Source organism: Carassius auratus, chromosome 39 (genome assembly GCF_003368295.1).
Source record: "Carassius auratus strain Wakin chromosome 39, ASM336829v1, whole genome shotgun sequence".
In the NCBI taxonomy this organism is placed as follows: Eukaryota; Metazoa; Chordata; class Actinopteri; order Cypriniformes; family Cyprinidae; genus Carassius; species Carassius auratus.
This window is the reverse complement of record NC_039281.1, coordinates 4190274-4217164: the sequence shown is the minus strand read 5'-3', so window position 1 is coordinate 4217164 and position 26891 is coordinate 4190274. Positions and strand designations below refer to the sequence as shown.

The 26891-nt window shown below is 36.8% G+C and overlaps 3 protein-coding genes and 1 long non-coding RNA gene across 5 annotated transcripts; 2 read left to right on the top strand and 2 right to left on the bottom strand.

Annotated features, from left to right (window-relative positions):
• Positions 1–1291: 1291 nt before the first annotated feature.
• Positions 1292–14289, bottom strand: LOC113057732 (LON peptidase N-terminal domain and RING finger protein 1-like). Its single transcript, XM_026225232.1, has 12 exons — positions 13474–14289; positions 10043–10161; positions 9230–9352; positions 8890–9060; positions 8637–8766; positions 6847–6922; positions 5536–5650; positions 5245–5366; positions 4832–4990; positions 4469–4631; positions 2147–2296; positions 1292–1647 (listed from the first exon to the last, which is right to left on the bottom strand). Exons 1-12 carry the CDS (start codon positions 13769–13771, stop codon positions 1498–1500), a joined length of 1776 nt encoding a protein of 591 aa, XP_026081017.1. The 5' UTR covers positions 13772–14289; the 3' UTR covers positions 1292–1497.
• Positions 8935–9328, top strand: LOC113057733 (uncharacterized). 2 transcript variants are annotated; one of them, XR_003277873.1, is made up of 3 exons: positions 8935–9032; positions 9116–9171; positions 9253–9328. It is a non-coding gene; the product is annotated as an uncharacterized LOC113057733 (long non-coding RNA). The 2 variants fall into 2 exon arrangements; XR_003277872.1 differs by having other exon boundaries at positions 8978–9032; positions 9113–9171.
• Positions 14290–15319: 1030 nt separating the features above from the next.
• On the bottom strand, positions 15320–16692 carry LOC113058138 (mediator of RNA polymerase II transcription subunit 7-like). The gene is made up of 2 exons (XM_026225818.1): positions 16571–16692; positions 15320–16230 (listed from the first exon to the last, which is right to left on the bottom strand). The coding sequence occupies exon 2, from the start codon at positions 16219–16221 to the stop codon at positions 15493–15495; it is 729 nt and encodes a 242-aa protein (XP_026081603.1). The 5' UTR covers positions 16222–16230; positions 16571–16692; the 3' UTR covers positions 15320–15492.
• A 3048-nt stretch (positions 16693–19740) lies between these two features.
• Positions 19741–26073, top strand: LOC113057730 (tyrosine-protein kinase ITK/TSK-like). Its single transcript, XM_026225231.1, has 17 exons — positions 19741–19989; positions 20152–20256; positions 20446–20527; positions 20681–20815; positions 20952–20983; positions 21261–21412; positions 22232–22297; positions 22414–22468; positions 23002–23081; positions 23187–23332; positions 23542–23613; positions 23985–24153; positions 24237–24453; positions 24525–24589; positions 24672–24790; positions 24876–25033; positions 25430–26073. Exons 1-17 carry the CDS (start codon positions 19852–19854, stop codon positions 25496–25498), a joined length of 1860 nt encoding a protein of 619 aa, XP_026081016.1. The 5' UTR covers positions 19741–19851; the 3' UTR covers positions 25499–26073.
• Positions 26074–26891: the final 818 nt, after the last annotated feature.

Genomic DNA, 26891 nt, shown 5'->3' with positions numbered 1-26891 from the left:
TTTAAATGTAAAATCATATTTAACATTGCAGTTTTAACACTTCTCAGAATGTGGCACTGAAACAGAAGAAAGGAAAAATAAGGAACATAAATCCACAGTCCTTAACAAAATATCTGAACCCATATTACGGCCCATCACAAGGCACAAGCACACAGAAATAATCAAATATGACTAACACAAAGAGTTTCAGAGAGATATAATGATCAACCAGATAGTTAAAACCTTCACAACATCTCCCATAACTGCTGTTTGATTATGAATAATGTTCACTACCATTCTTATGTTTGGGGTTAAGATTTTTTTTTTTACGTTTATGAAAGTCTGCATGTATTTAATTTTTTAGAAATACAGAAAAATATTGTTCACATTTAATATAACTTTTATATTCTGATAGATTTTTTTTTCTTCTGTAAAGCCAAAGGTGAATTTTTTTATATTACTCCAGTCTTCAGTGTTACATGATCCTTCAGATATCATTCTAATATGCTGATTTGGTGCTCAAGAAACATTTCTTAGCATTATCAACGTCGAAAACAGTTGTGCTGCATAATGTTATTGTGGAAATAGATACAATTTTTTCAGTATTCTTTGATGAATAAGAAGTTAAAAAGAACAATGTTTAAAATAGAAATCTTTTGAAATATGTAGTCACATTTAATCAGTTCTATCCATCTTTGCTAAATAAAACTGTTAATTTCTTTCTAAAATCTTACTGAGCCCAGATTTTTGAATGGTAGAGTACCTTAACAGAAGGAATCCCTTCCTCTCTCTTCTCTACTATCATGCCAGCAAGTTTGCAACACATGTAATACTACGAATGGAACAAGCACAGCTAGCAGCTTTCATTCAGGTAGTATTCTGTGCCATTGGTACTGCAATATTAATAGAACTCCTCCTCTGTTACGGAGGATAATATTATTTCTGATTCTACTAAAAGTTACTGCTGGAATTGTGGGATTTTGAGGCTGCAGTCATAAGTGTTTCATTCATGCATAATCAATGAGTTCCTATTCAGTCATCAATCTCTTGGGCCAACTGTTTCCCTCTCGGCCACACATTTAAAAAATCCAGGGACCAGTACTACTGGAAACATCTCAAAGCATGTCAACAAATCTAGCTGCAACATTTGGCATCCACTCTGATAATGTTAAATGAAGCGAACAGCGTGAATCAATAAACAGCTGTTCAGTGTAGAATGAGTCCTTGGCTATTTGGTGCTCGACTCAAGAATTAGTAAAGATTAATCCAATAGTTGTACAGGTCATCTCATTTTTAACTAACCCATATCACAGCTTCCCAATGTGTTACCAAGCACAAGAGATCTTGTGTATCGATTATGATCAGAAAAAGAAAAAAAATTGGCAAGAGCAAACAAATCACTTGCAGTTGAATTTAAAATGTACATAAAAAATAAAAAATTAAAAAAATTAATGTCTTCCGTGGTGCATGCATGTGATGTGATCAGAGATACGGGCGGGCACATAATGTGTCTCCGTCCTAGCTCTGAGAGAAGTATTCTAGTACGATACGTAGATGACCCAGTCTGTCCTTCAGGGATGTCAGAGACAGGACGGTGGTCTGATAGGCTGGATCTAGCTGCAGCACTGACAGCAGCCACCAGCACCAGGCCGGCCCATTAGCAGATGCCTGCAATGTACAAAGACACATTCATTCTCTTTAAGAATTTACCGTATTTTCCGGACTATAAGTCACACTTTTTTTCATAGTTTGACTGGTCCTGCGACTTATAGTCGGGTGAGACTTATTTAGCTAAATTAATTTGACATGAACCGAAAGAAATAAACCAAGAGAATTGAACCAATAGAAAACATTACCGTCTACAGCCGCCAGAGGGCGCTCTATGCTGCCAGAGATGATGCTCAGTGCTCCTGTAGGATACACTGAACACATAGAGCGCCCTCTCGCGGCTGTAGACGGTAATGTTTTCTCTTGGTTCTTGGTTCTAAATAAATGCAACTTATAGTCCAGTGTATATACTTATATATGTTTTTTCCCCTCATCATGATGTATTTTTGGAATGATGCGACATATACTCAGGTGCGACTTATAGTCCGAAAAATACGGTACTACTAAAATGCACGATCGATGGTTCTGTTAACAAATGCAATATTCTGTGGGCTCTGACCTGAATGTCGTCCTCTTTCTCGGGCATGATGCCGTACTGCCGGGTGATCTGCTCCTGAATGCGGCTGTTCAGACGGTGGTACCACTCCCTCGCCTGCTGATACACGCTGTCATGGAGTAGCTGCAATAATTCAAGCTCGGCGCCTTCAACCTAAACCCAAATGTATGCAAATGTTATGTGCATAGACAAGTTTTACTATCACACTCAACTTCAAACAGAGGATAAAATAATATAATCATAATATGCATGGGTTTGAAAAGAGCTTGAATTTGTTGACTACCAGGCAGTTAATCACAAGCTCCTCTTCCTAATGTCTGCTGAATACACATGCAGTTAACACTAATTAACATTAAGTATTTACTTGATATTCAGTTTGCAGTACTAACAAAAGGTTTTGTGTTTAATGTCATCATAAGCAATCCATCACAGTCTCAGGCGTGTGATAGCAGTAATAACTCTCTCTCATGAATCTTTAATAGATGCTTTTCATTTAATCCTCAAATGTGACTCAATCTTATTTAGGTGATTAGACACATAACCACAGGGAAAATGCAACAGAAAGCCAGACTGCACAAAAAAGCCACATTGTTGCTTAAAGCATTTCATTAGTGAAGTGAAGTGACATACAGTAAAGTATGGTGACTCATACTCAGAATTTGTGCTTTGCATTTACCCCATCCAAAGTGCACACACACAGCAGTGAACACACACACACACCGTGAACACACACCCAGAGCGGTAGCCATTGACAGTCCTAACTGAGATTGTAGATAGAGTGTCAATGGTCCACTTGAGAGATAGGTTTGCGGTAATGCACTTATAAGTCTGTGATCTGACATAAAGCAAGAAGAAGAAAAAGACGCATCAGGAGGTTTAATTTGGTTTTTGTTTGTGTGTGTTTTTTTTTTACTTTAGATACGATTGTCGAACATATCCAAATGAAGTTTCAAACTGGTCATGAAGCAACCGTTACCCTCAGCTTATTCACCATGGTAAAATGAATTATTTTAATGAATATAATGATTGTATGATTATATCCACACAAAACAAATGACCACCCAAATGAAAACAATTTTGGCTGGGTGGTTAGTAACACCTTTTTCTGCGTTTTCTGCAAATTCAGAACACATATTTAATATTGCTTCTCACAGACTTCAATTGCAGGAGTAAAAATTAAATACTGTTCCACAACAGGACAAAGCAACTCTTTACTGTTTTAATATAAAATGCTGAAATGTTATTATTACTATAGGCTATAATATCTCATATACTATGTAATAAAATAGTTATTTGTGACTGATAGTTAATATGGCAGGAAAAGCTTACGACTACCACATCTTGCTTTGGAATACTATACTGAAAGTATCTACAGTAGATAGCAGGCCATGCATTTGATAAGTTACAGATTGGAAGTGTGCCATCCGGAAACATCTAATTTAAACATGTGCCAGATCTCCTTTACGACAGGGACTGTAACCTTTAATACGAGATGTGCAGTTTAATTTACAATCAAAGACTGTATTATAGAAACTTCCTATCAGAAACTAATCTTAGTAAGTTAATCTTAAAATAAGTTAAGATCTGATCAAACTAACTAAAATTATCAAGGTTACTAAACAGATTAGATAGAACTCTTGAATTTCAGATGTTTATGTAATAAACCCCCATGAGCACAATCTAATTTACATTCTCGGCAGTGAATCTGATTATACGGATTCAATTTTGAATATTCGTCATGCAGTCTTAATACTGCTTGCAATAAAGACCTTTTCCAAAATAATTTTTCTTGGTCTGAGATCTGAAATTTGAGATATGGCAGTCTGTAATCTCTATTCTCATCCTCAGACTGATGTTTTTTGGACCAAAAGTGGAAACACTTCAGAAGTGTCAAAGTCATCATCGGATTGGTTGAATTATACGGGATTTCCAAGAGACGTGTGTGTCACATTCTTTATCGTTCTGCCTGGAAACAAAAATGTTGTGTTGCCAATCCCCCTCACGAAAGAAGAAAGCCGTTGTGTGTACAACTGTGACAACGAGCGCTTATCAGGATCAACTAAATGCTGGATATTTAAGAGTATCTCAAATATCTAAAGTTTGCGCCATAGAGTCTTTCAAATACGTCCGAGAGTTTTACGTTCTGTTATTGTGGCAACATTTCCACACCCCGAAGCATGACGCTGAACAAAACAAACTGTGATTGGTTGTTTGACATGTCGGTCAAGCGGCCTCATAGGCGGGCATTAGCCAATGAAAGCTGCCATAGATTCCAGACCTACAGCCATCAGTCTGAAGGTCTGGCGACACTATGTAACCTCTGACCTTATGGTCCTCCAGGTACTCAATATCAGCAGTGTGGTAGCCATCCCTCTGTCCTCTCCTGAGCACTCGGAAGCGACTTCCTCCCACTGTATCCACATAGGAGCGACCATCAGGAAGCAAATCCAGATCCAAAATATCCAACATGCAGCCGTAATCTGCAAAGCTATGACAGGAAATTCTGGGATCAAAAGGCATTGAATAGTCCATATATGTGTATATTCCATAGCACATATGTACACTAATAACCCCAAACTTAAAAAAAAAACCTAGGGTGTATATGTATATATATTCATCTAATTAATGACACATAAAGTTTCTTAAAATCTGTAAAGACACAAAAGTTAGCATAACCTATTTGTATACCCTTTGCCGTGCTCGTAGCTGCACATGCCAAACTTTTTGGTGCCCGTCTCCATACATCGCCGCATCATCAGACGGTAACGAGGCTCAAAGATGTGCAGTGGACATGGGATGCCAGGGTACGCCACCGTGCACACAAAGATTGGGATGTCCTTAGTCAAACTAGAGATAAGAGAGGGCAATTCATTTTAAGATTGCTTTTGCATAACATTTCCCAGTATCAAACTGTTTCTGGACTGCTAATAAACCACTAATAAAATGTTAGGACTGCTAGACATTTTAACCATCTAATTTTTATCCCATTTCATTGTAAAAAGCAATGCAGATATTGGAGTCAAGCAGCAGAGGAGTAACTTATAAATTGCAGTATATAGACAGGACCGCTGTTTTTCATTATCTCCGAGAGGGGCACTCACTTTGAGAGCTCTGCCATCTCCGCCTCGTGCACCTGTTTCCTCTCAGCCAACTGCTGGGGGAAGAGGCGGGACATAATCTCCTGCAGCAGCACGGTGGGGTTGTACTTTCTGTTCTTAAAATACTGCAATAGGAAGAAAAGAGGTGAGACTTCTATGCAACATGATTTGCTCAGCTTTTTAATGAAAACAATGTGATTGACTTTAGAAGGATTAAACTACTGGATTTGATTCTACATGCTTCTAAATGTTAAAAACATGTAATTATTGTAAGAGTCTGTGTTTTTGTAGTACCTCCTGCAGTGGTTGTTTACAAAGTGGACAGCGTAGATTATGGTCCAGACTTCTCTCAAGGCAGTTTTTGCAGAAGGTGTGTCCACAGGGAGTCGTCACCGGCTCATAGAATAACCTTTAATCCATTAATCATGACAGGATCAAAGATAAGAAGTGGGCAATTACCAAATAAATCTGTTTATGCACAACTTATGCGCACACAAGTCCTCTGTAATACTAGACTTTTAAAACCCCTATTAAGACTGCTAGATATTGTTAGAGAGTCAGACGGTTAACCTTAAGGCTGCGAGAACTGTACTGCTTTAGACACTATTACAAGAGAAAGGAAAATAACAAAACATATGTGGAATGTAATCGTTATGTTATGAAAAGGAGCGATTTTTTAAACTAAATTTAAATACTTGCCTGCCATCAAGGAGGCGGATATAGGCTAAGCAACTAACCCTGATTGCAAACAAGCTATTTTGAAAGTGAATCTCGCATTTATTTGAGGTATGCGGGATACACAGTATGTCAGTCCTGAAACTTTGCTGCATGTACAGGGTGTGTGTTAGGAGCTTGTAAAACAACACTTTTATTTAAATTCTAAATTGATTATAGCCTAAAAAGTGAGCTAATATCACTTGCATATAATCACTAAAAAGCGGTCACTACCTTCAATTTAATGCAATCTCGCAGTGTTCTGTTATAATCTATGAAGCTTTCTAAACTGCACATATGTTATCTTATTTACATTGTGTCTACATTATGTAAATGTGTAGCATTTGAAATTGAGTGAATTCTGACTGTCTAATGCTGAATGCGTGAGAGTTGTCAGCCCTGTATCTTTTCATATATTTCTTTATTAATATCTCAATATCTTATATTAACCATTTGAGCACACAAGCATTATCCGAATCGGCTCCCCTCAACCGCAGACGCAGGTTTTAAAACTGCGTTTTTCAGTTCGTTTCTTGCCTTTTTTTTCCTTATGAACAACAACATTTCTGTATATGATAAAAGCTCCCTTGTGGTTTCTCAGTTTAAACGATTTGGGCATCCATAAACAATGCAAAACATAATTAATAAATGGGCGATTACTGTATAAAAAAATCACTTTCTGCCCTCCAGCTGCATTTCGCGCCACAGCAATGACATAATGTGCAAATAACCTATTGAATTACACCGGTTTAAAGTATTGCAAAAATATTGCATCTTCAAATAGGCTGCAATGTACCATGTAAATACCATAGCAAAACTAAAGGAAATAAAATTGTCTGGTAGCAGGAAACAATGGCAGTGAAGCAGGACACAGTATAAATGTCCACTGACCTGATGCAGAGAGGGCACTCAAAATCACTCACAGTCAGGACGCTGAGGCAGGACTCTCTGGCCAGACTGCACACACCTACAGAATAATTTTTTTTTTTTTTAAATCAAGCTTGAACAGATGTCTTTTCAGTGACTTATCCATTGTATGGAGGATGCTGGGGTCTATTAATAACAATTATTATTAACTATTTTAATAATAATGAAAATGTATAAGCCATTATGTTTACCTGTTACTAATGAACAAAGAACTTACAAAACCCAAAGTAATCTAGAAAATCCAAATTAATGTAAAATGTTTAATATTATTATTAATATTAAAACTGATCATACTTAAAGAGCCAGTAAGATGAAAATTCTAAGCTTCCTATCACTGTTTATAAGTCCTGTACATTAGGTTTAAATCCATCCAAGGTTAAAAAACATTGTCATTTTGTCAAAATATAATTTTAAAATTACCTCAATTCTCAGAGATCCCCAAACGGTTCACGCGAAGCTGTTCAAAAGATTCAGTTTCCTTAAACCCTTTCGGTAGCATACTGTGTTCTGATTGGTCAACTGACATAGTCAGGTTTGATTGGTTGTTCCGCACACACCTCCACGGTAAACTATGCGTTAGCATCTGTTTGGGGTGAATTATGTCTTATTCCTCTCATCGCGAAGCAAACAGTAAAATAAAAAACTTGAACAGTCTCGCTGCTTTTCTTCTGTGTGGGTGTATTCAAGCCGCGCGCTTCAGTTTGAATCTGAATAGCGCGTTCAGCGCGGGGGCGTGGTCACATTGGATGTAACGAAGGGAGACATGAAAAACAGACATTGCGTTGTTTTCATATGGTTTACTTTATCACAGAATATCTGTTTTCGGCAGCACTTGTTTAGTTTTAAAGTAGACATATCAAGCTTTCTATAGATATCTCTCTCATGTCTCTTCGATGAGTATTCACGGAGTTACACTTCATTTTAATGACGTGTTTGTACATGACGATCATGGGGGGGGGGGGGTGCAGGTCAGAGTTCCGTTTCTCTCAAGACGGTAGGCGGAGATTATTATGCAAAGTGTTCCTAGTGACGTACATAGAGATGGGCAAAAGATTTGAAATCTATAACGACTCGTTTCAGCGATTCAGAGTCGACTCCTTACTTTAGAAGCCAATAACTTTATAAATCGTGTACATTTTGGTTTAATTTTTTGCACATTGTTTACACTGATGGACAGCTACATCATACACTGTAATACAGGTAATTTTTGATTTCCCATCTGTGTGGCTCTTTAAGCAAATAAAGATTTATTATATTATATTTAGTACTAAATCAATGTTTTAACAGTTCCTAAATGTTGTATGTTCAAATGTGAATGCATTATGTTTGTTCTATAGTAGTGATTAAAGGGTTACTCCTGCCCTTTCCTGAAAAGTTTGTCATCAATCACTTACCCCCCATGTCTTTCATAACCCATAAAAGCTTTGTTCGTCTTCAGAGCACAATTTAAGATATTTTGGATGAAAATTGGGAAGCTTGTGACTATCCCCTTGACTGCCAAGTAAGTTACACTGTCAAAGTCCAGAAAAGTATGAAAGACATCATCAGAATAGTCCATCTAACATCCGTGGTTCCGCTGTAATGTCATGAAGCGATGATAATACTTTTTGTATGTGAATAAAACAAAAAAAAAAGACTTTATTTGACAATAAAAAAATTATATATAGCTTTTACGGGTTTGTAATGACATGGGGGTAAGTGAGTAATGACAAAATTTTCATTTTGGGTGAAATATCCCTTTAAGATGTTTTCACCTCTGTTCTGTTTCTCTTCTCTCTTCGTCATCAGTTCCTCATCATCCTCAGCTGTGGGGAGGAAGGACACGGCCTGACACAGGCTCAGGCAGCACTCGCTGCTGGTGCCGTGCTTCACTTTAGTTGCATTCTAGGACAGAACAGAACAGAGCCTTGAGAGTAAGCAAAAACTTTTCCTAATGATGTTAACATTACCAATGTTACATTGCAAAAGTAAAGTTACAACAGCATTAGTGCAGTGCGCACACCTCACCTGCACGGGATTACTTTGACCTTCGGTATCGTTGTGGGAGTAGCGCTGAGCATCTGGACACAAGGGGCTTACAGAGCTGGTGATAGGACAGAGATCCTGCAAGTACTCAGACACAACATGCAGCATCCGTGGAACTTCTTCTGGTACAGCCATGCCCTCTGCCTCTAAGATCTGCATACGAATCAGTGAGGGTATCATAGAAACATTCGTTTATGTTTTAAAGCAGAAAATGCTCTCTGAATGGATGTTTTGGTACTGAATCCCTCAAAATGATTCTAAAAGGTATGATTCTATTTCCAGAAAATGCTTTGTTCATCATACCAGATTTTTGAAAGCTCACCTTCTTAATCTGATTTTTTGCAGGGGCAAAATCAGACTGCTGCTTCAGGCAACGGTAAAACTGAATGAGGGCTTCAGTCCGTCTGCCCATTTCAAGAAGCACGTTCCCTTTACGAAAGAAACCCTACAAAACACAGAATTCAACCACAAATTATCACAGGTATAAATGTAAATCTGCTGCTTTACAAAGTTTTCAGCAGTGCTTTATTGAGCCAATATGAACCAGCTTGGGGACAATAAGACATAAAATATGAGTCTCTTATACTCATCAAGACTGCATTTATTTGATCAAAAAAATATATTCATATTATAACAATTACAATTTCTATTTGAAGATATTTTAAAATAGAATGTATTCCTGTGATGGTAAAGCCACATGTTTCAGCATCTTTACTCCAGTTATTCAGTGTCACATGATCCTTTAGAAATCATTCTAATAGGCTGATTTGGCACTTCAAGAAACATTTCATATTATTATAAACATTGAAAATAGTTGTTCTGCTTAATATTAAAGGTTCATAACAGCACCATTTACTTGAAAACAGAAATAGAAAAGTTCTGTAACTAAATATTCTGTAAATATTCTGTAACATTATACATATAAATCATTTATATTCATAATGTTACAGAATATTTCATTGAATTTAACTGAACAGTGATATGTATGGTAATATGTTATATGACAGTATATTTCTGTGAGAAAAATGTCAAATCTCAAAATGTGCGCAAGCCATATCAACAGATATTGCATAACTGCAAAGCTGTCAGTCATTTCCGTAATATTATGCCATGAGAAAGCAAAAACGGCCCTCACCTCGGTCCAGTTGGGTCGCACACAGCACAGGTCATCCAGGTCACGGAGGGCATCCGAAAAGCGACGGAGGCCCATGCAGGCCTCAGCTCGCCACACTTTAAGACTCACATCTTCAGGGACTGTAGATTCACGAAAAGATGAACAGTGTGGTATTTCAGACATAGGCTTTTATCTGTTTTGATCATTTTGAATGGGCATAAACAAAAATGCCAACCTAATGGCATATTCCAAAAAGAAGAAAAAGAAAATGCCTGATGCATAAAAATCAGATGCAACTGATGTAGTTCACCTGCTACAAATACACAAAGGAAGAGGTGGATGAGCACGCATTAATCTAAGATCAATCAAATACAACTACAAAGGGATCTGACAATGACTAGAATTCAACATTTCTATTATATAAAGAGGGAAAAAATGCAAGCTGCATGTACGTCACTTACATGTGAACTTTGACAGATGAAATAACCAGGTTGTTACCCATACAAAACCAGATTATGTCATAGGATCCTTGGTTACACAACATGGAAAGTATATGTGGGGCAGAACGCTGAGTGTACAGGAAACTGTCTCTAATTGGATTCAAAGAGTTGACAGACATCTCGATTTGGCCTCGGAGGTTTATGTTACTAGACAGATAATTGCAGTCATTCAGTGGCTGTAAAATGATACGTAATTCACTAAAGGGCAAATGGTACTGTTGCTGTTAAGAGTAATGTTATATCTACAAGAGAAGAAACATACAATATTATCAAACTGTGCTAGCTCATACTGTCACGGGATACATTCATAGCACCCAATTTTTCACAAATACATTTGTGCATCTTACAATATTTTCTATAATGTCTCCTTTGTGAAGATTGTATACCTGGGGGTGGGTTGTTATTTCACCAAAGTGTTCCCTGGAGGTGCTTTCATAGCCTTATTTACCCTTGGCTTCTGTCTGTTAGTGACATCAGCCACTCACAGCATGTTTTAACCCACTTTTTCTGCTGCTCATTAACCCTTTAGGAGACCTAAGATTATGAAATCACTGTTGCTTTCAACAACCACGGCTCTCCGCTCACTTGTGTGAGAGTAGGTGGATCACAAAGACAATATCAAACAGTCTTCAACTAACCCACGCTATGTTAAAATGCTGCAATCTAGGGCAAATATTTCAAAGATTTCAAACTCCTGCTGCATATGGCTTTCATTATTTCTGCCTACCTGTGTTTACAGGCTGTAAAAGATTGATCTGATTCAAAACATGCATTAAATATATTCATTACATCATCTCTCTGATGCATTTTCAACAGTGATGACATGAACTGACATGGTTGATGTACAATATTACTTATACAGTTACTTATTAAAATGTAATTCAAATCATTATATTTCTGGAGTTTTGTCATTACATTGAATGCATTCCTTTTTTCATTAGTGTGAGGTTCACCGACTCATTGGCCTACATTTTCAGAATTAAGTGTGCTTTCAAAAATGTCCTATAAAAGGCAAGTGGCAATTATTATTATTGGTTATAAATATCCTGCACATCAAGAAAAAGAAATGTTACTATTAGAGTCTGGGAACATGACGTCAGCAACGCAATGCATCCTGGGACTTTAGGACACGGAAGCTGCTGTATGTATTGTATTGGATTGATAATAGACTGTTTTGTTTGCTCTCTACAGCTAAAAAATAAGTTACAATGGTAAAAGCTTGTTGTGTAATTAACTGCCATACTCGTACTGATGACCGGCATGGAAAAATTATTTGAATGGAGTGCGATTTTTCAGCTTTCCCGCTGGAAAACCGCACCTTGATCTCAGGTCTCCGAGTTAACAAAGCGGCGTCACATGGCTTGGTTAGCAGCAATAAGAAGGAAAAGAAGGATTGTCCCTTTGGTCTGATATTTACACACGTATGTATGTGCATTTTTATATATATATATATATATATATATATATATATATATATATATATATATATATATATACAGAAATGTACGTTATATAAACAACTTTTTTTTTTTGGATGTGATTAATCGATTTGACAGACTTACATTAAATGTTACCTATGCATGAACCACATCTGCATTATCAGTGTTATGCATATTGCATACCACCTGTTACAGTAATAAACGGCAAAATTGATCAATTCTGTATCTCTTTATTTGTGCATCATAACACACTGAGGTTAATTTGTACAGTTTACAATAACGCATATTAAAAAGTAAAGGGGCCGTGTAACTCGCTCGTTGACGCGGAAAATGTGTAGGTTCTGCACCCATCCATTTGTAAATTGCAGGTGAGACTCGAGAGATTTATCATTTTTAAACTGATCAGAGGTGTACGCTCTGACGGCTCTGACACTACAAACAAGGTAAGAAAACACATTGGGGAAGGTTACGAGCGGCAGCTCTTTAAGATCATCCGACCACTCTTTGTGTTCGTGCAGATTGAGTTCGTTGATTGTTTTGATTTTTTACTAAATACCGCATCTTTGCTTCCTTGTTGAGTTTTTCTTTATATGTAATCTTACACTTGATCTGTATGTCATGTCACTTTCACTTTCACTTTTACTGATAAGCGTGTCCCCAAAAATGGCCGCGACTACCCAGAATGCAATGCGCAGTGACGTAGTTTCCCAAGCTCTATCTAGACAGCACTTACTAGGCATGTTACATGTCACCTTGCGCACTTATGCACCAAAATGTGTGTACTTTTTAGAGGTGGTATAAATGCAGTGCATTTACATACTAACTATACACTAAATAGAAATATTGGAACAAAAAATGTAAACATATATTTCAGAAAAAGGTGATTAATGGTGTATGCCTATTGAATAAATGTGTATTTACACTTTGTCATATGAACCAATTATTCACACTAATCTTCAGTACAATATGCTACAGTAACTTTTTCTTCTCCGAGCCAGACAGTGAGTTCAGTGAGTGTAATAATTTGGTTTACTTAGAATAATTATTTTGATATAAAAAAGAATCGGCTCATACGAGTCATTAGTTCGGTATTCTGACTACCCTTTCACACTGGAATTCCAGATAATACTTGGGTAAGTTAATGTGTCCCGGCAATTGTTCCCGGATCGTTAGATTTTGGTTCATTCGTATGTTTTGACTCAATAAAAAAAAATGTTTAAAAAAAAATCGGTTCATTAGAATGATTCGTTCAACAACATTAGTCGCACTGTATGTTTCGAACGCACGTTCGAGCACAGTGCAAGAACTAAACATATTAGAAATAAAAATCACTCTGCTGGTGTATTCTTTTTTTTTTTCAGTTTTCAACCTTAGGCTTAATACACAGCTACAGTCCAAGCATCTGCACCTGCATGCATAACCGAGACGGGACTCTAAACGTTCCTCTATGTTTATAAACACCAGCGAGGTTGCATAAGGTCAGTTCCCTGGTAAACGGCGTTTGCATCCTTACCCATTTCGATCCCTTCATCAGCAATACGCAGCGCTTCTGTAAACTCGCTCGTTTTCAGTTTCTCTTGAATGTGACATTTCATCTTAGTCTCTTCGGGACAACATTTCTCAAGGACGCTGAAGAGCAACACGTTGTTTTTGATGTTTTTCGCATCTCTCTGTTTTAAACGTTCTTTGCATGTGGGGCATCGCGAGGGCAGGAATGCTCCCATGCATCTCCTGCAGAAAGAGTGACCGCAACTCATGGTCATGGGCTCGCACATGAGGAACAGACAGATCGGGCACTCCAGCAGATCCATGCTCGACTCTTCACCCGGTGTCACAGCTGATGCCCTTTCTCCAAAGTTACACAGCTCGATCCTTTGGCACGAAAGGTGACATGTAAAAAAAAAAGTTTAACGACATGGGTAGTTTTACAGCTCTGTCCTATCTCATTTCGTGATCGCTGCTGTTATAAGCTTCCAAAGGCCGATGACAATGTCTGCGAAATTGTGCAAAGAGCATGCTTTAGGAATCCCTCTCCAACTGACTTTTATATGACAGTCGATTTAATACGTATGATTATCCATTGTCAATCATATCTCAGTCTTTGTTGTGAGAGTAACGTTTTCCCTTGCTGTGCATGATGAATTGGTTGGCTCCGCTTCAGTCCGATCAGCACGACTCCTCCGAACTCCATCAACGCAGTGCAAGGACAAAATAAAAAGCAACCGATGGATCTCTGTTTTAAGCTCGCAAGAACAACATTTTTCTCTTGTGTAGCATGAAGATTATGCTGGGTTCGCTTCTGACACATTACCTTACATAAATAAAAAAAAACACGTGACGCGTTGTGGTGCTTCCCATTGGCTCCGCGCTCCGCGTTCCGCCCTGTTGTGAAACAGCAAACGCCGCGTTTCATAACAGGGAATCTCGCGCACTACTTTAATGACAGACGCCTACAGAGCAAACTGTGCCATGGAGATATGGGTGTTTAATAATTATGCTAATTATAACGAGTTGCTTTCTTGCGTTTCTCTTGTGTATTTCAGCATTTAACGCATGAAGGAAAAAGTTTTGCTTTAGGTATTTAAAAAACATAAAGGGCTTTCCTAGATTCTACATTCAGGGTCACTAATACTACAGCCACGAGGAACAAGTCTGTATTAATGTTAATTAAACATGAATCATACGTTGTTCTAGTATTCCTCAACATAAAGTAACCTTAGTTTACTAAAGTTACATGAATCTTAGTACAATTGCTTTGTAACATGCTTATGTTATCGTACAGATGTTTAGTAACATATTGGTCAGCAGAAAAACTTTAAAACTGCTTATTAAGATGACACTGCAAATACAGAGGCTTTGTGAATACTTGCCAAGGATAAAAGTATTATGTAGTTCAAATGTTTGTCACTCGTTAGACTAAAGATCACTTACACAAGATTGCATAAGTGCAGGTTTTATAAGTTTGCATTTCCTCCAACCAATCTGCATCATATAACCGTGACACTGAGAATGACTTAACCTAACAACATCACATGACACAACATATTTTTGTAATTATCGATTGTTAGGCTGGGGAACAGGTTATATACCAGTAGTTTGATGAAATTAAGGTTTAAGCTTATTCTTTACATAAAACACTAAAGCAGAGAATTTCTATGACCATATATATATATATATATATATATATATATATATATATATATATATATACACACAAACACACACACACACAAATGGGCGGTACGCATCCAACAATTTTATAAAATATGGCTGAAAACTGTATTTTATACTTAACAATGTGCCTGTTTTAATGATCAAAAATACAGTTAAGAGATATGAAAATGAAAAGACCAGTAGAACTTTATTATTTTACACACATATTTCTTCTTCATCGACTGTGTAATCTGGCTACATTGTTAAACAGTAAAAATGTCTGTAGGTGTGTTGTGCTTGTTGGCTGCCTATTCCAAGTTTGGTAACAAAGTAGAAGAACTGATATTTCCTGAATAACAAAAAAAAATCCTTAGTCAGCTTATGTCATCTCATCAATAATACTGCACATTGCAGCATCCTTATCCCACACTTTGTCCTTTCTACTGGGCACGTTCTTGTCCGTTTGTGCAACCATGCAGCTAACACCCATCTCATCTACATCTCTAGGCTCAGTTTTTAGTCTGAAGTCTCCAGCTGACGCCACACCACCAGCCTCTCCCACGCTGGAGCTGTTGAGTTGTGGCAAATCATCAGGCAGTGAGGCAAGACACCCCTGGATCATCTCCACCACCCGCTCCAGGTGCTTCTGGAAACGCTCAGCCGTCTCCAGCCTCTGTCTCTTCTGAACCTCCATCATGACCCGCAGCGTCTCTCTGGCCTGGTGGGGACGGTACTCGTTGATGAGGTGATGCATGTGGACAAAAAGAAGTTTCAAGTCCTCCAGCTTCTCCTCTCGCTTAATGCTTCCTGGGCTTTTGATGAGGATGTCCAGAAGGTCCAGAAAGTTGACCAGGATGGACATATTTAGTTTCTTCAGTTCTCTTTTGTGGTCAAACTGCATAGGGTGAAGGCGCTCAATGCCTTGGCTCTCCAGTGGTCGAATAATGAGGTCATCGCATTGGAACTGATTGCCAAACATCATGTAACTGTCTCGAATAGGAGGAGGGGGTTTGGGGGCCAGTCCCTTTCGCACATTTTCATCCGTGTACTCCTTGATGTACTGCATCGGAGGCGGTGGGAGAGCACTGACCTGCTGTGGCTCCCCCATTTTGGAAATCTAGAAAATAATCAAATATATTTGTAAAATTACTCAGTAACATTATTCAATAACGCTACTATTTGTAAAAACAAATAAATAAATAACAGTTCTTGTGGATACATTTTACAAAATAATAATAATCATAACAAACACAATTCGCTTTAAAAAATACTTTATCTTTCCTAGAATATACTACCGTAAAACAAACATATTGGAGGGCTTTGGAAATGCAGTAAAATAAAACATGACTTTCTTGATCAACAATACTGGTTTAGAAAGAGCTAACAAGCTAAAAGCCACGGCTCACCGAATGATGATTCCGAGACTCGTCACTGTAATATTTAACAAAAATTCTTACCCAAACTGCTGGCTTTAATGAAAAAAAAATAATGTCAGCTACGTAAACAGATTTTCAGTAAACATAAGCAAAACGACCAAGTCCTTTTGCATGTCGATCTCGATTCACGATTTCTCCAGGTCTAAAGATGAATGGATTGCATTGGTGCAGACTCCCTTAGCAACGAGGTATTTCGTTGGCCAAAGACACATTAGGGCGTGTCCTAAACTAGCGTATTCAATGACGTCGTAGTTTGAATGTTTAATACTGTTTTTTTTACAGTCTATGGTTTGATAAATAGCCTTAATATAATTAAATTAATTTAGATCAGCTTTAAAAAAAAGGGAAATTTACAAAATAAAAGAAATACATATTGTTTTAAATATAGTTCTTGTTTGTTTATTCGTGTCTTAATGTTTGTTGGCAGACTGTCCATGACGGGTATCTATAAATGTATGTTTGCTTCAGACATCGACAGCAGGTTAAAAAGGTCAAAGCTCTAAAAAGGGTGAGTAACAGTTAAAGTGATAATTTGCGTACTTTCATTGCATTCTTCCTGGAATTTTCTACTTTATTTTTGACAGTTTTGTTGTTTTATCTTCTTGTTTATTCTTGTTTATTATTATTGTTCTTGTTTATTCTTGTTTATTTGTTTATTAGCGTAATTAACATTATATTAAGAATTTGGGAGAATTGGAGGGAAAGCTAATTAGGTAGGGGATTATATATATATATACATATATACACACACACACACACACACACACATATATATATATATATATATATATATATATATATATATATATATATATATATATATATATAATCCCCTACAGAAACTTTTTGAAACATCATCAGAAAGTCAGAAAAAAAACTAAAATGTTTTGTCAGTAAAAAGATAAAAAAAAAAAAAAAAATAAGCTGCTACCAGTAAATATGATGGAATTTTTTATCCTTTCTTCACATAATTTTATAACTCTTTTAGCCTACACAAAAACTAAAAACAAACAGTGTCATTTAATTCCGTACTTTGTTGTAGCCAATAGCAGATGTGTACAGTAATTGAGTTACTTTTTATATGACTGTTTAGTTTACACTGATGCAGTTTCTTTATTAATGTTTGTGGTTAGATAACTTTTCAACCTTAACCTGTTATGCCAGGTTTCAAGTTTATGTCTGTTATGCTGGTTCTCAAAAATATGAACACAAATTTTTTTTCTAGGATAACATTTGAAAGTTTCTTCTCTTTCAACTGCCTCCATGAGCTTTGTTTACATTGATGTTACTTTCACAGTTTGCCACTTAGAGAGACAGACACACAGGGCCGTCGCTAGTGGGGTTAAAGGTGGTGACGATTGGGGCCCGGCGATCTCAACCATCTAGCTGAGGCCAGTCTAAAAAAACGCTCAGGACAGTTGACAGGATAAGTGAAAAGCTTATCATTTTCACGTGTTATTAAGCCTTGCCACTTGCCAATTTAACCATTCAAAAGAGTTTAATGCATTCAAACACAAGACGCGGAAAAGCTGAACTGAGCAGCTGGTTACTCGTGTGCTGTGTTCGGTGCGCACGAGGAGATAGAACCGCGTCTCACAGACAGCAACACTAAACCGAGCTCTGCTTTGCAAAGTTCCTCCTGCACCTGAATGAACAAAAACAAATCGCAGTTTAAACAAACAGAAAAGAATGTGTAAGAGCCCACTTTAGCACCGCGGTGTTCTGGTGTTCAGGCTCACGCGGAGAGAGACATCTCAAAACACTTGAACACCGATTTTGTTTTTGCTCTTGTACCGACAAAAAACATAAAAATTATGTGAAAATACCCGTTTTGGATAGTATGTTCGAAAACTTTTTTTTGTCAGTTAAGTAAACAGTTCATTTTGAACAGTTCAATTGGATGTATTCATTATCTCTTAAAGTGACCGTGCCTAATTTAGCTACTAGCTGCTGTAATGTTAATCCAATGAAAGAAAAATAAAAAAATTTAAATGAAAGAAAGAAATATAGATTTTTTTTACTAGTACGTGCCTTATGGTTAGACAGTTGGACTTTTATCCCAAAGGTTGCCGGTTCGAGTCTCGGTGCTGTCAGGATTTGTAGGTGGAGAGAAGTAAAGGATCAGCGCTCTCTTCCACCTTCAATACCTTGATTAAGGCACTGAACCCCCAGTTGCTTCCTGAGCGCTGGATATATATAGCTGCCCACTGCTCAGGGGGTGTGTTCACTTTTCACTGCTGTGTGTGTGTGTTTGCACTTGGATGGGTCAAATGCAGAGCACCAATTCTGAGTATGGGTTACCATACTTATATATATATATGTGTGTGTGTATATATATTTGGGACAAAAATTTATTCAGACACTTTGACCTGACCATGTTTTGCTTACGTGTTTTTTTTTTTTTTTTTTTTTTTGGAATTGCTAATGCAACCTTTTCACATGCACCACAGACTGAACAAAATGAATAATTTCTTGGTAATTGGTCAACAAAGTATTGACAGTTGTCTGAAGTTTTGTTTCATTGTAATACATTACATATCTTTCTATCAAAGTTATCTGATAATATCAAGATAAATTTGTTCTAACAGTTTAAATCTGAGCTCTTGAGTTCTAAACTATAGCAAATAAACTGATAATTTGAGAAATGTCGAAGGTGTCTGAATAAATTTGGGTTTGACTGTATATAACATTTTTAGAGTGCTATTTTACATTTAATTATTTGGTTTCTGTACCTGGACACTTACAAACTTGTAAAAAACTTAAACACTATGTACATAGAACAAACAAATAAAACGAACGAATATACAAATGAAACACTTTCAATCAGGGGCCACTGGTACAAACTGCACCGGGGCCCCGCTAACCCCAGCTACGGCCCTGCAGACACATGAAACTATTCTATACAAAAGGGACAAAGGTAAAAGAAAATGCAACCTGAAACAGGAACAGAAACCAAATTAAATTGGATAGTTACAGATGCTCTCACAAGGAAACTGAAATAACCTGCACTGTATAATATTACAATAAAAATAGCTTAATGAGCATACAAACTAATGTCCTAAAAATGCAGGAGAAACCGCATATATTTTTGTGTGTGTTTGCTGTGTCTGTGTCTGTGTGTGATTGCTTGGGAGATCATTTTGTGCAGTCTACCTCAGGAAGTGGCTTACCTAAAGTGTCAACTCCGGAAACCTATGCTTTATACATCAGTGTAAGCTCTACAAGTGTATAACTAGTGATTGCCACACATCATTCGCCATGAGTCAAACTTCCATGTGGTAGTCAAATATCCAGGTTTCACCATGTACCCAAGGGTCATCCTAAAGGAAACACTGTACAAGAAATCACAGCAGAAGAGAAGAACTTCGCCGTGCAATTACAAAGAGAGGATTTTCGTGTTAAACACACAGGATCTGACATACTTTGAACATCGTCCTGGAGTAAGTAGTCACACCTCACTGTAACTGTTAATCTGGTTTGTTTTGTAGTATTACTGCTTTTTATTACATGCAAAATTACCTTTTCACCCTTTTAATAAGTTCAGAAAATGTCTGTGATAAATAAAGAATAAAATAACGCCATTCCTTTGTTTATCGCCTTAGAAAAAGCCAACTCAGAAAGGCTGCATCGAACTGTCTCATATCAAGTGTGTGGAGATTGTTCGCAGTGACGTTCCCATTCCCTGTGAATACAAGTACCCTTTCCAGGTGAGAATCCAGTGGAGTTTTGCTTAAAGATTTTGTCGGAGCTTATACAGGAGAAGGGGCTTTTAAAAAATGTCAATATTACATCATATCTGTCAGTGTTTTTCCTAAATGCCTAAAAGGGTTTTTATCCCTGTTTGGTTTTTGTTTACATTGCTTAAACTTTTTATTCATGCATTTGTTTCTTGACAGGTCGCCCATGACAGCTACTATCTGTATGTGTTTGCTCCAGATAACGAATGTAGGTTAAAATGGGTCAAAGCTCTGAAAGAAGGTAAGCAGCTGTTACAGAAAGTGATATGCATTGTAAAAAAACAGAAAAGAAAAAAAGGGTTTTAAGTATAGAGTGAATTAGGATTTTGTTTAAATATTCAAAACACGTGTGTTTTATCTTTTGTATTTTATGTTATTTCTTCAACCTGTGAAGCGACACAAAATAACAGCTTATTTCTGAAGTACCATCCTGACTTCTGGGGAGAAGGGAAATGGAGATGTTGTCATCAGACCGAGAAGCTGGCCACGGGATGCAGTGAATACTATCCCAATGGAGGTGCAGTCTCTTGTTTTAAACAGCTGCTTATTTGAAATCAAATAACATTATTGTCACTCCACCGTATATGAATGCAGTATTTATAATGTGGAGTATGACTGAAATTTGAATGAAATAAAATGTATAAGCATTTCATTTCTTCCCACAGCCAAACCTCTTCCCCCAACTCCAGATCCAATGGTTTGTCATCCAATCTCTGTTTACAGTTTCCCATATATATATACATGTGTGTATATATATATATATATATATATATATATATATATATATATATATATATATATATATATATATATATATATATGAATATTTTATAATTATTTTTATTTGTATTTCAGTTTTAATGTTTAAGATTACTCAAATGTTTCTATTGTTTTCGCTGTTGAAAGGCTTTGTTTAATCATGACCGTGTTTGGATGAGATTCTTTAATTTGAGCTGTCTGTATTTATCCACTAGCGGCGATCTTCAGATCCAGAGGACAGGATTGTTGTGGCTTTGAGGAATTTCAGCCCCGTAGAAGATACTGATCTGCCTCTGCATAAAGATGAAGAGTATTTTGTCGTTGACAGTTCAGAACCAAACTGGTGGACAGTGAGGGACAAAGATGGGTAAATATCTTAAACCATTAATGCATACCTTCACTTTATAATGCCTTATAAAATATGCCCTCCATTGTGAAGTCTTATAAATCACATAAACATGTAAAAGAAGAAAATTAGATCATTAAACTAAAGGCCACACCCTTCCCACTCGCCGTCATGAATATCAGACACAAAAACCCAACAGATATGAACCAGTTCAGCATTCAATATCAGTTCCTCTACAAAAAAAAGTTATTTGAAAATACTTTAAACAGTTACAACAGGAATGTATTATTGCATCATTTAACTGTAGCATCATTCAGGATGCATTATATAAACAACATGATAAAATATTATTATTATTTGAATGAAATCTGGCAGTTAACCGATTTGGGCGGCTTAATTTACCTTTTAACTGTTTAAAAATGTTTGGATCATGAAGCTTTGACAATGATATAGAAAGAATAAAGTAATAAAAAATCCTAAAAGCATGTTGTTTAGTTGGTTCTAGTTTATATATTGACAGCGTCAAGACCCCCATGCGTTTATTGGGATTTGAAAAGGCAAACAAAGGATCCATGATATTTAGCATTAAACAATGTCACAACATTTTATTTTATTTTATTTTATTTTAAATTCATCTAGATGCTGCCTTTATACTAAAAAAGGGCAAAAAACTTCTATATGACTATTATTATTATTATTATTCAGCCAATCCAAGGTTATATGTTCACTAACTAAAACAGCACAGCAATAGAATTGAATTGTTCATTAAAACTCAGTGGTAGGAAACGTAATATTTTACCAGTAAAAAGATTTATTTGCTCTTTTTCTCTCCTGTTACAGAAATGTTGGCACTGTGCCATGCATATATATTGCAGAAAAATTATCAAACAACATCGAGAAATTTGAGTAAGTCTGCTTCAATATATTACAGAATAAAAGATTTGATCAAATGTCTTGAATTCATAATCAAAGCTTGATTAAGTATACAGTAATAGTTTTTCCAATGCTTTGTGGTTTTATAGATGGTACAATAAAGACATAACTCGCACCGAGGCAGAGAGCTTACTAATGAGAGAGGTAAGGCCACCAACAAACGACAGTCAATGAAAGTTTCCATGTCAGATAACTGTAAACTCTGACTTTGTTAAACACTTATGTCATGCCACTTCAGTACATTTTCACAGTTTTCGGGCATTGCAGAAAGTTGGGGTTCTTTGCAAACCTGCAAGAGCAATGCCTGCAGACGGTGCAGGCAAAACAGTGCACAGTTCAAACAGAAATTTACACCCTTTAAACCAGAATGTGGCTGCTGTTCTCTTCCTGTCAAGAGAATTTGACATGTTATGTTTAAATTATGAAAGATCTCAGATACACACGTGATATATGAAACAGTTAGATGTCTGTCATAATCTTTATCAGTAACTAACATAAACCGTCTGTCACCCACAGAAGCACTAGTACAACATTTATATCGACACATTTATCCATAGCACACAGAATAAAGCAAAAATCAGGATTCTATGTATACTTTCTCATTTATGGTATTTATATTGGTAAGTGTTGATAATTATGGTTGAATTTATGGTTAAAAATAAAGGTTTAATTTACAGAACAAGGACGGGGGTTTCATCGTTCGTGACTCTAAACACGCAGGTGTTTACACCGTCTCAATATTTTCCAGAGCTGCAGGGTAAATGCTTACTTTGCTATGAAATTGTTATTACTTACAAAGAATTTTATCAAGTCATTTTTTGATCTTGTACTGGTGTTTTTGATGAATATCATTCATCTGCAGGACTAATGGAGAGAAGCATCCCCTAGTTAAGCACTACCAGATTAAAGTGCAAAGAGAAGGTGAAAAGGTCATGTATTACTTAGCTGAGAAATACGTGTTCTCGACCATTCCAGAGCTCATCCGCTATCACCAACACAATCCGGCAGGTAAGCTGACAAAATAGCGCATGCCAATGTTTTAAATAATGTTCATTACATAAGATCAGCTGCATGTTGCTATGTCCCTTACTTGTTAGAAGCACTGCTTTAAAAAACGGTCTTTTTTAAATCTTAAAGTTGGTAAAGCTTACGATTTTAATGTCATCATAAAACTGCGTAAAAGTCTTCACTTTGTCCTGTGCTTGTTTCTGTGGCAGGTTTAATAACCAGGTTGAGGCACTGTGTGACCAGAAATGTCACAGATTCAAGGATCAATGAGTTGTCATCAGGTAAACTTAAGTTGTCAAATAAAATTTGAGCTGTATTGAAGTGTATATTATATATTCATCGTTTCTATTGCGAATAAATGCTGTTCTATTGAGCTTTTTATCCTGGAAAAATATATAAATTCAACAGTTTCTACAAGCAGCACAACTGTTTTTAATATTGATTATAATAAGAAATGTTTTTTTCTTAAACACCAAACCAGCATATTAAGATGTTTTCTAAAGGATCATGTGACACTCAAGACTGGACCATAGTCTTTGGTGAACATAAGAGACTTCTTACAAAAACATTACAAAAATCGTACAGACCCCAAACTTTTAAATAGTATACACCACTTCTTTGTAAAATGCGACAAAGTCTGTGCGTTTTACAGATAAATGGGAGATTCACCCTGAGAAACTGACATTAAGCGAGGAACTGGGCAGCGGGCAGTTTGGCTTGGTCTGGAAGGGATGCTGGAATGACCAGCAGGTTGCAGTTAAGACCGTCCGAGAGGGATTCATGTCAGAGGAGGAATTTAAGGAGGAAGCACAAGTGATGATGTGAGTAACTCATGCTGTATGTTTCAAAGGACTTCAAAAGTGTTCCATGAATTTATTGCGTCACTCATTGTCCGTCTCCACAGGAAACTGTCCCACAGTAAGCTGGTCCAGTTGTATGGTGTGGTCACTCAGCGCTCGCCCATCTATCTGGTGTTTGAATTCATGGAGAACGGTTGCCTGACAGACTACTTGCGTGCCAGAAAAGGCAACTTCTCCCAGGAGGTCCTGCTGGGGATGTGTTTGGATGTGAGTGAGGGGATGGCCTACCTGGAGAGCTCCAACTTCATCCACAGAGACTTGGTAAGTGTTAACGGGGTCTTTAATGTGTCAGATATTTTGTGCATTTGTTCTAAAATCGTCCTATTTAACAGGCTGCAAGAAATTGTTTGGTTTCTGAAGATAATGTGGTGAAGATATCAGATTTTGGAATGACGAGGTGAGTAGCAGCGCCTCAGTATTGCACACATCGCTGCTTTTTAATACTTCAGTGTTATGGAAAATCCCACCTGTGTCTACAGGTTTGTCCTAGATGATCAGTACACCAGTTCTTTTGGGTCCAAATTTCCAGTGAGATGGTCCTCTCCAGAGGTGATTAAATTCCAGAGGTACAGCAGCAAATCAGACGTGTGGTCTTTCGGTGAGTCCATATTGATGTTAATCAGCCTTAAATCGGCCTTTATCCACATATATGATCTAAATATATATTGACGTCTCATTTGCAGGTGTGTTCATGTGGGAGGTGTACAGTGAGGGCCGTTTGCCCTATGATACCCGTGGTAATGCAGAAGTAGTGGAGGCCCTAAATGCAGGACTACGGCTCCTGAGACCCCGTCTCTGTCCACAGAGTGTGTACGAGTTAATGCAATGGAGCTGGAAAGAGGTGAGTCCACCATAAAATGCATCATAAACTTTCCAGAATATAAAATCATCTCAACTAACTATCTTTAAACCAGAAGTTGATTTGAATATTAGTAAAAAAAATAATGTCATTCCGTAGAAAGGCGGTTTTACTGAGAAATCCTGTTCTCATGAATAGGGCCTTCTGAGGAAATTAGTCATGTTCCCATTTACTTTTTTTTTCATTACACAGTTTTAAATGTCGATAGGGTATTCAGTTATTTTATTACTAAACCTTCCTACTGTCTGTCTTTTGTTACTTGTGTAATTCAAAGCAAGTGATGTTCTGTATCCTGATTTGTTTATTTAGTTATTTGCCTATGCGTCTTCTTAGTATTATTGCCACGGCAACATAAATACAACCCTGTTTGTTTAACAGAAACCTGATGATCGCCCCTCGTTTGCTCAGCTCCTGCATGAACTGGCCTGCCTTGAACAAGAACCGTAATCCTGATCACACCCTTCCCTATACTGGCTAATAGGGATAGCTTATTCAAGAAAAACAGGACATTTTGTCATCATTTAATAACTGGCATGTCATCTAAACCTGTATACAGTTTTTTATTTGATTGTATTAATTTTTTTGGAACACAAAAGGACCATTTTGAAGAATCGTTGCTTAGCAGTTTTCTGTATATGGAAGTTTGTATTAAACAAACTATCTGAATTATCCCTTCAGCTGAAAACACTGTAAATTGTACAAATCAAATATTGTATTTATTTGTATATTTTATTTATTTCACAGATTTCTTATATTCGTCATTTATTCCACGTTATGTCACTGACCTGTGTTTTTCCCGTTTATATACATGCATGACTTCTGCAAACACAAATCTGTCCCTTAGGAGGCACACATGAGCCATTAGTTTCAACACCAGTAGAAACGTTGCTTATTAGTGAAATACATTACTGTTGCAGTGTATTCAACAAAGAATCACATTTACATCTATGTCCTGATTCTGTAATTGATTTCCCTTGTTTGCATAAAGCTTTATGCACAATAAACTCACAATTTCCTAAATGAAGTAAAAGTTAGTAATACAAATCTATTTGAGCAGAATAATTTGTGATTATATCAAAACTACTGTACTGATCAAGTCTACAGACTGTTTATTTTAAGGAGCATGCAAGTATAAGCTCATGATGTGGACCTGCTGTTACTGTTGATTGGTGCATAGTAACACAAATGCCTTCACTGGTTACTGTGACAACAGCACTGAATAGAAATACACTGCAGCATGCCAGTATTCACCATATATGCAGCCTGAGGCCATAGTCACAGAAAAAAGTGCATATATCTTTAATGTGTTTCCAGAGCAATTCAATGAAACCTACAATGTTTTTGTTTGTCTGTTTTAATTTGTCTGATTTTTTTTTTAATCTAATTGATTCAGTTTGTTTTTGGGAAAATACTATTTGAATGTACTGATACATAAACCAACATGATGGCGTGTTTTTATATTTTTAGAAAAAGATGCCCTCATAAAGAAAAACCCAATTCCAGGAAGTCTATATTGCCTCTTAATAAAATTTGTATCTGTAAATACACCTTAGTATACTTCTAGATTATTTGTCTTTTAATATTCCTATAAACTTAAACCATCATTGTTCATTGCATAATATAAATCGACCACTGATAGAGTGCTAAGTGGGTCAGAAGTACAGCAGTCAATGCAAATGTATGATAATGCATGCTCATAGAAAACACCATAGAATCTGCACTCCTCTTACCTTCTTTGTTTATATTCATGCTAAAATTAATCCACTACTCGAAAAACAAAAACAAATCGACTATGCAAACTGATGACTCACACCAGAGATGCTGATTTACATGGGTGCCT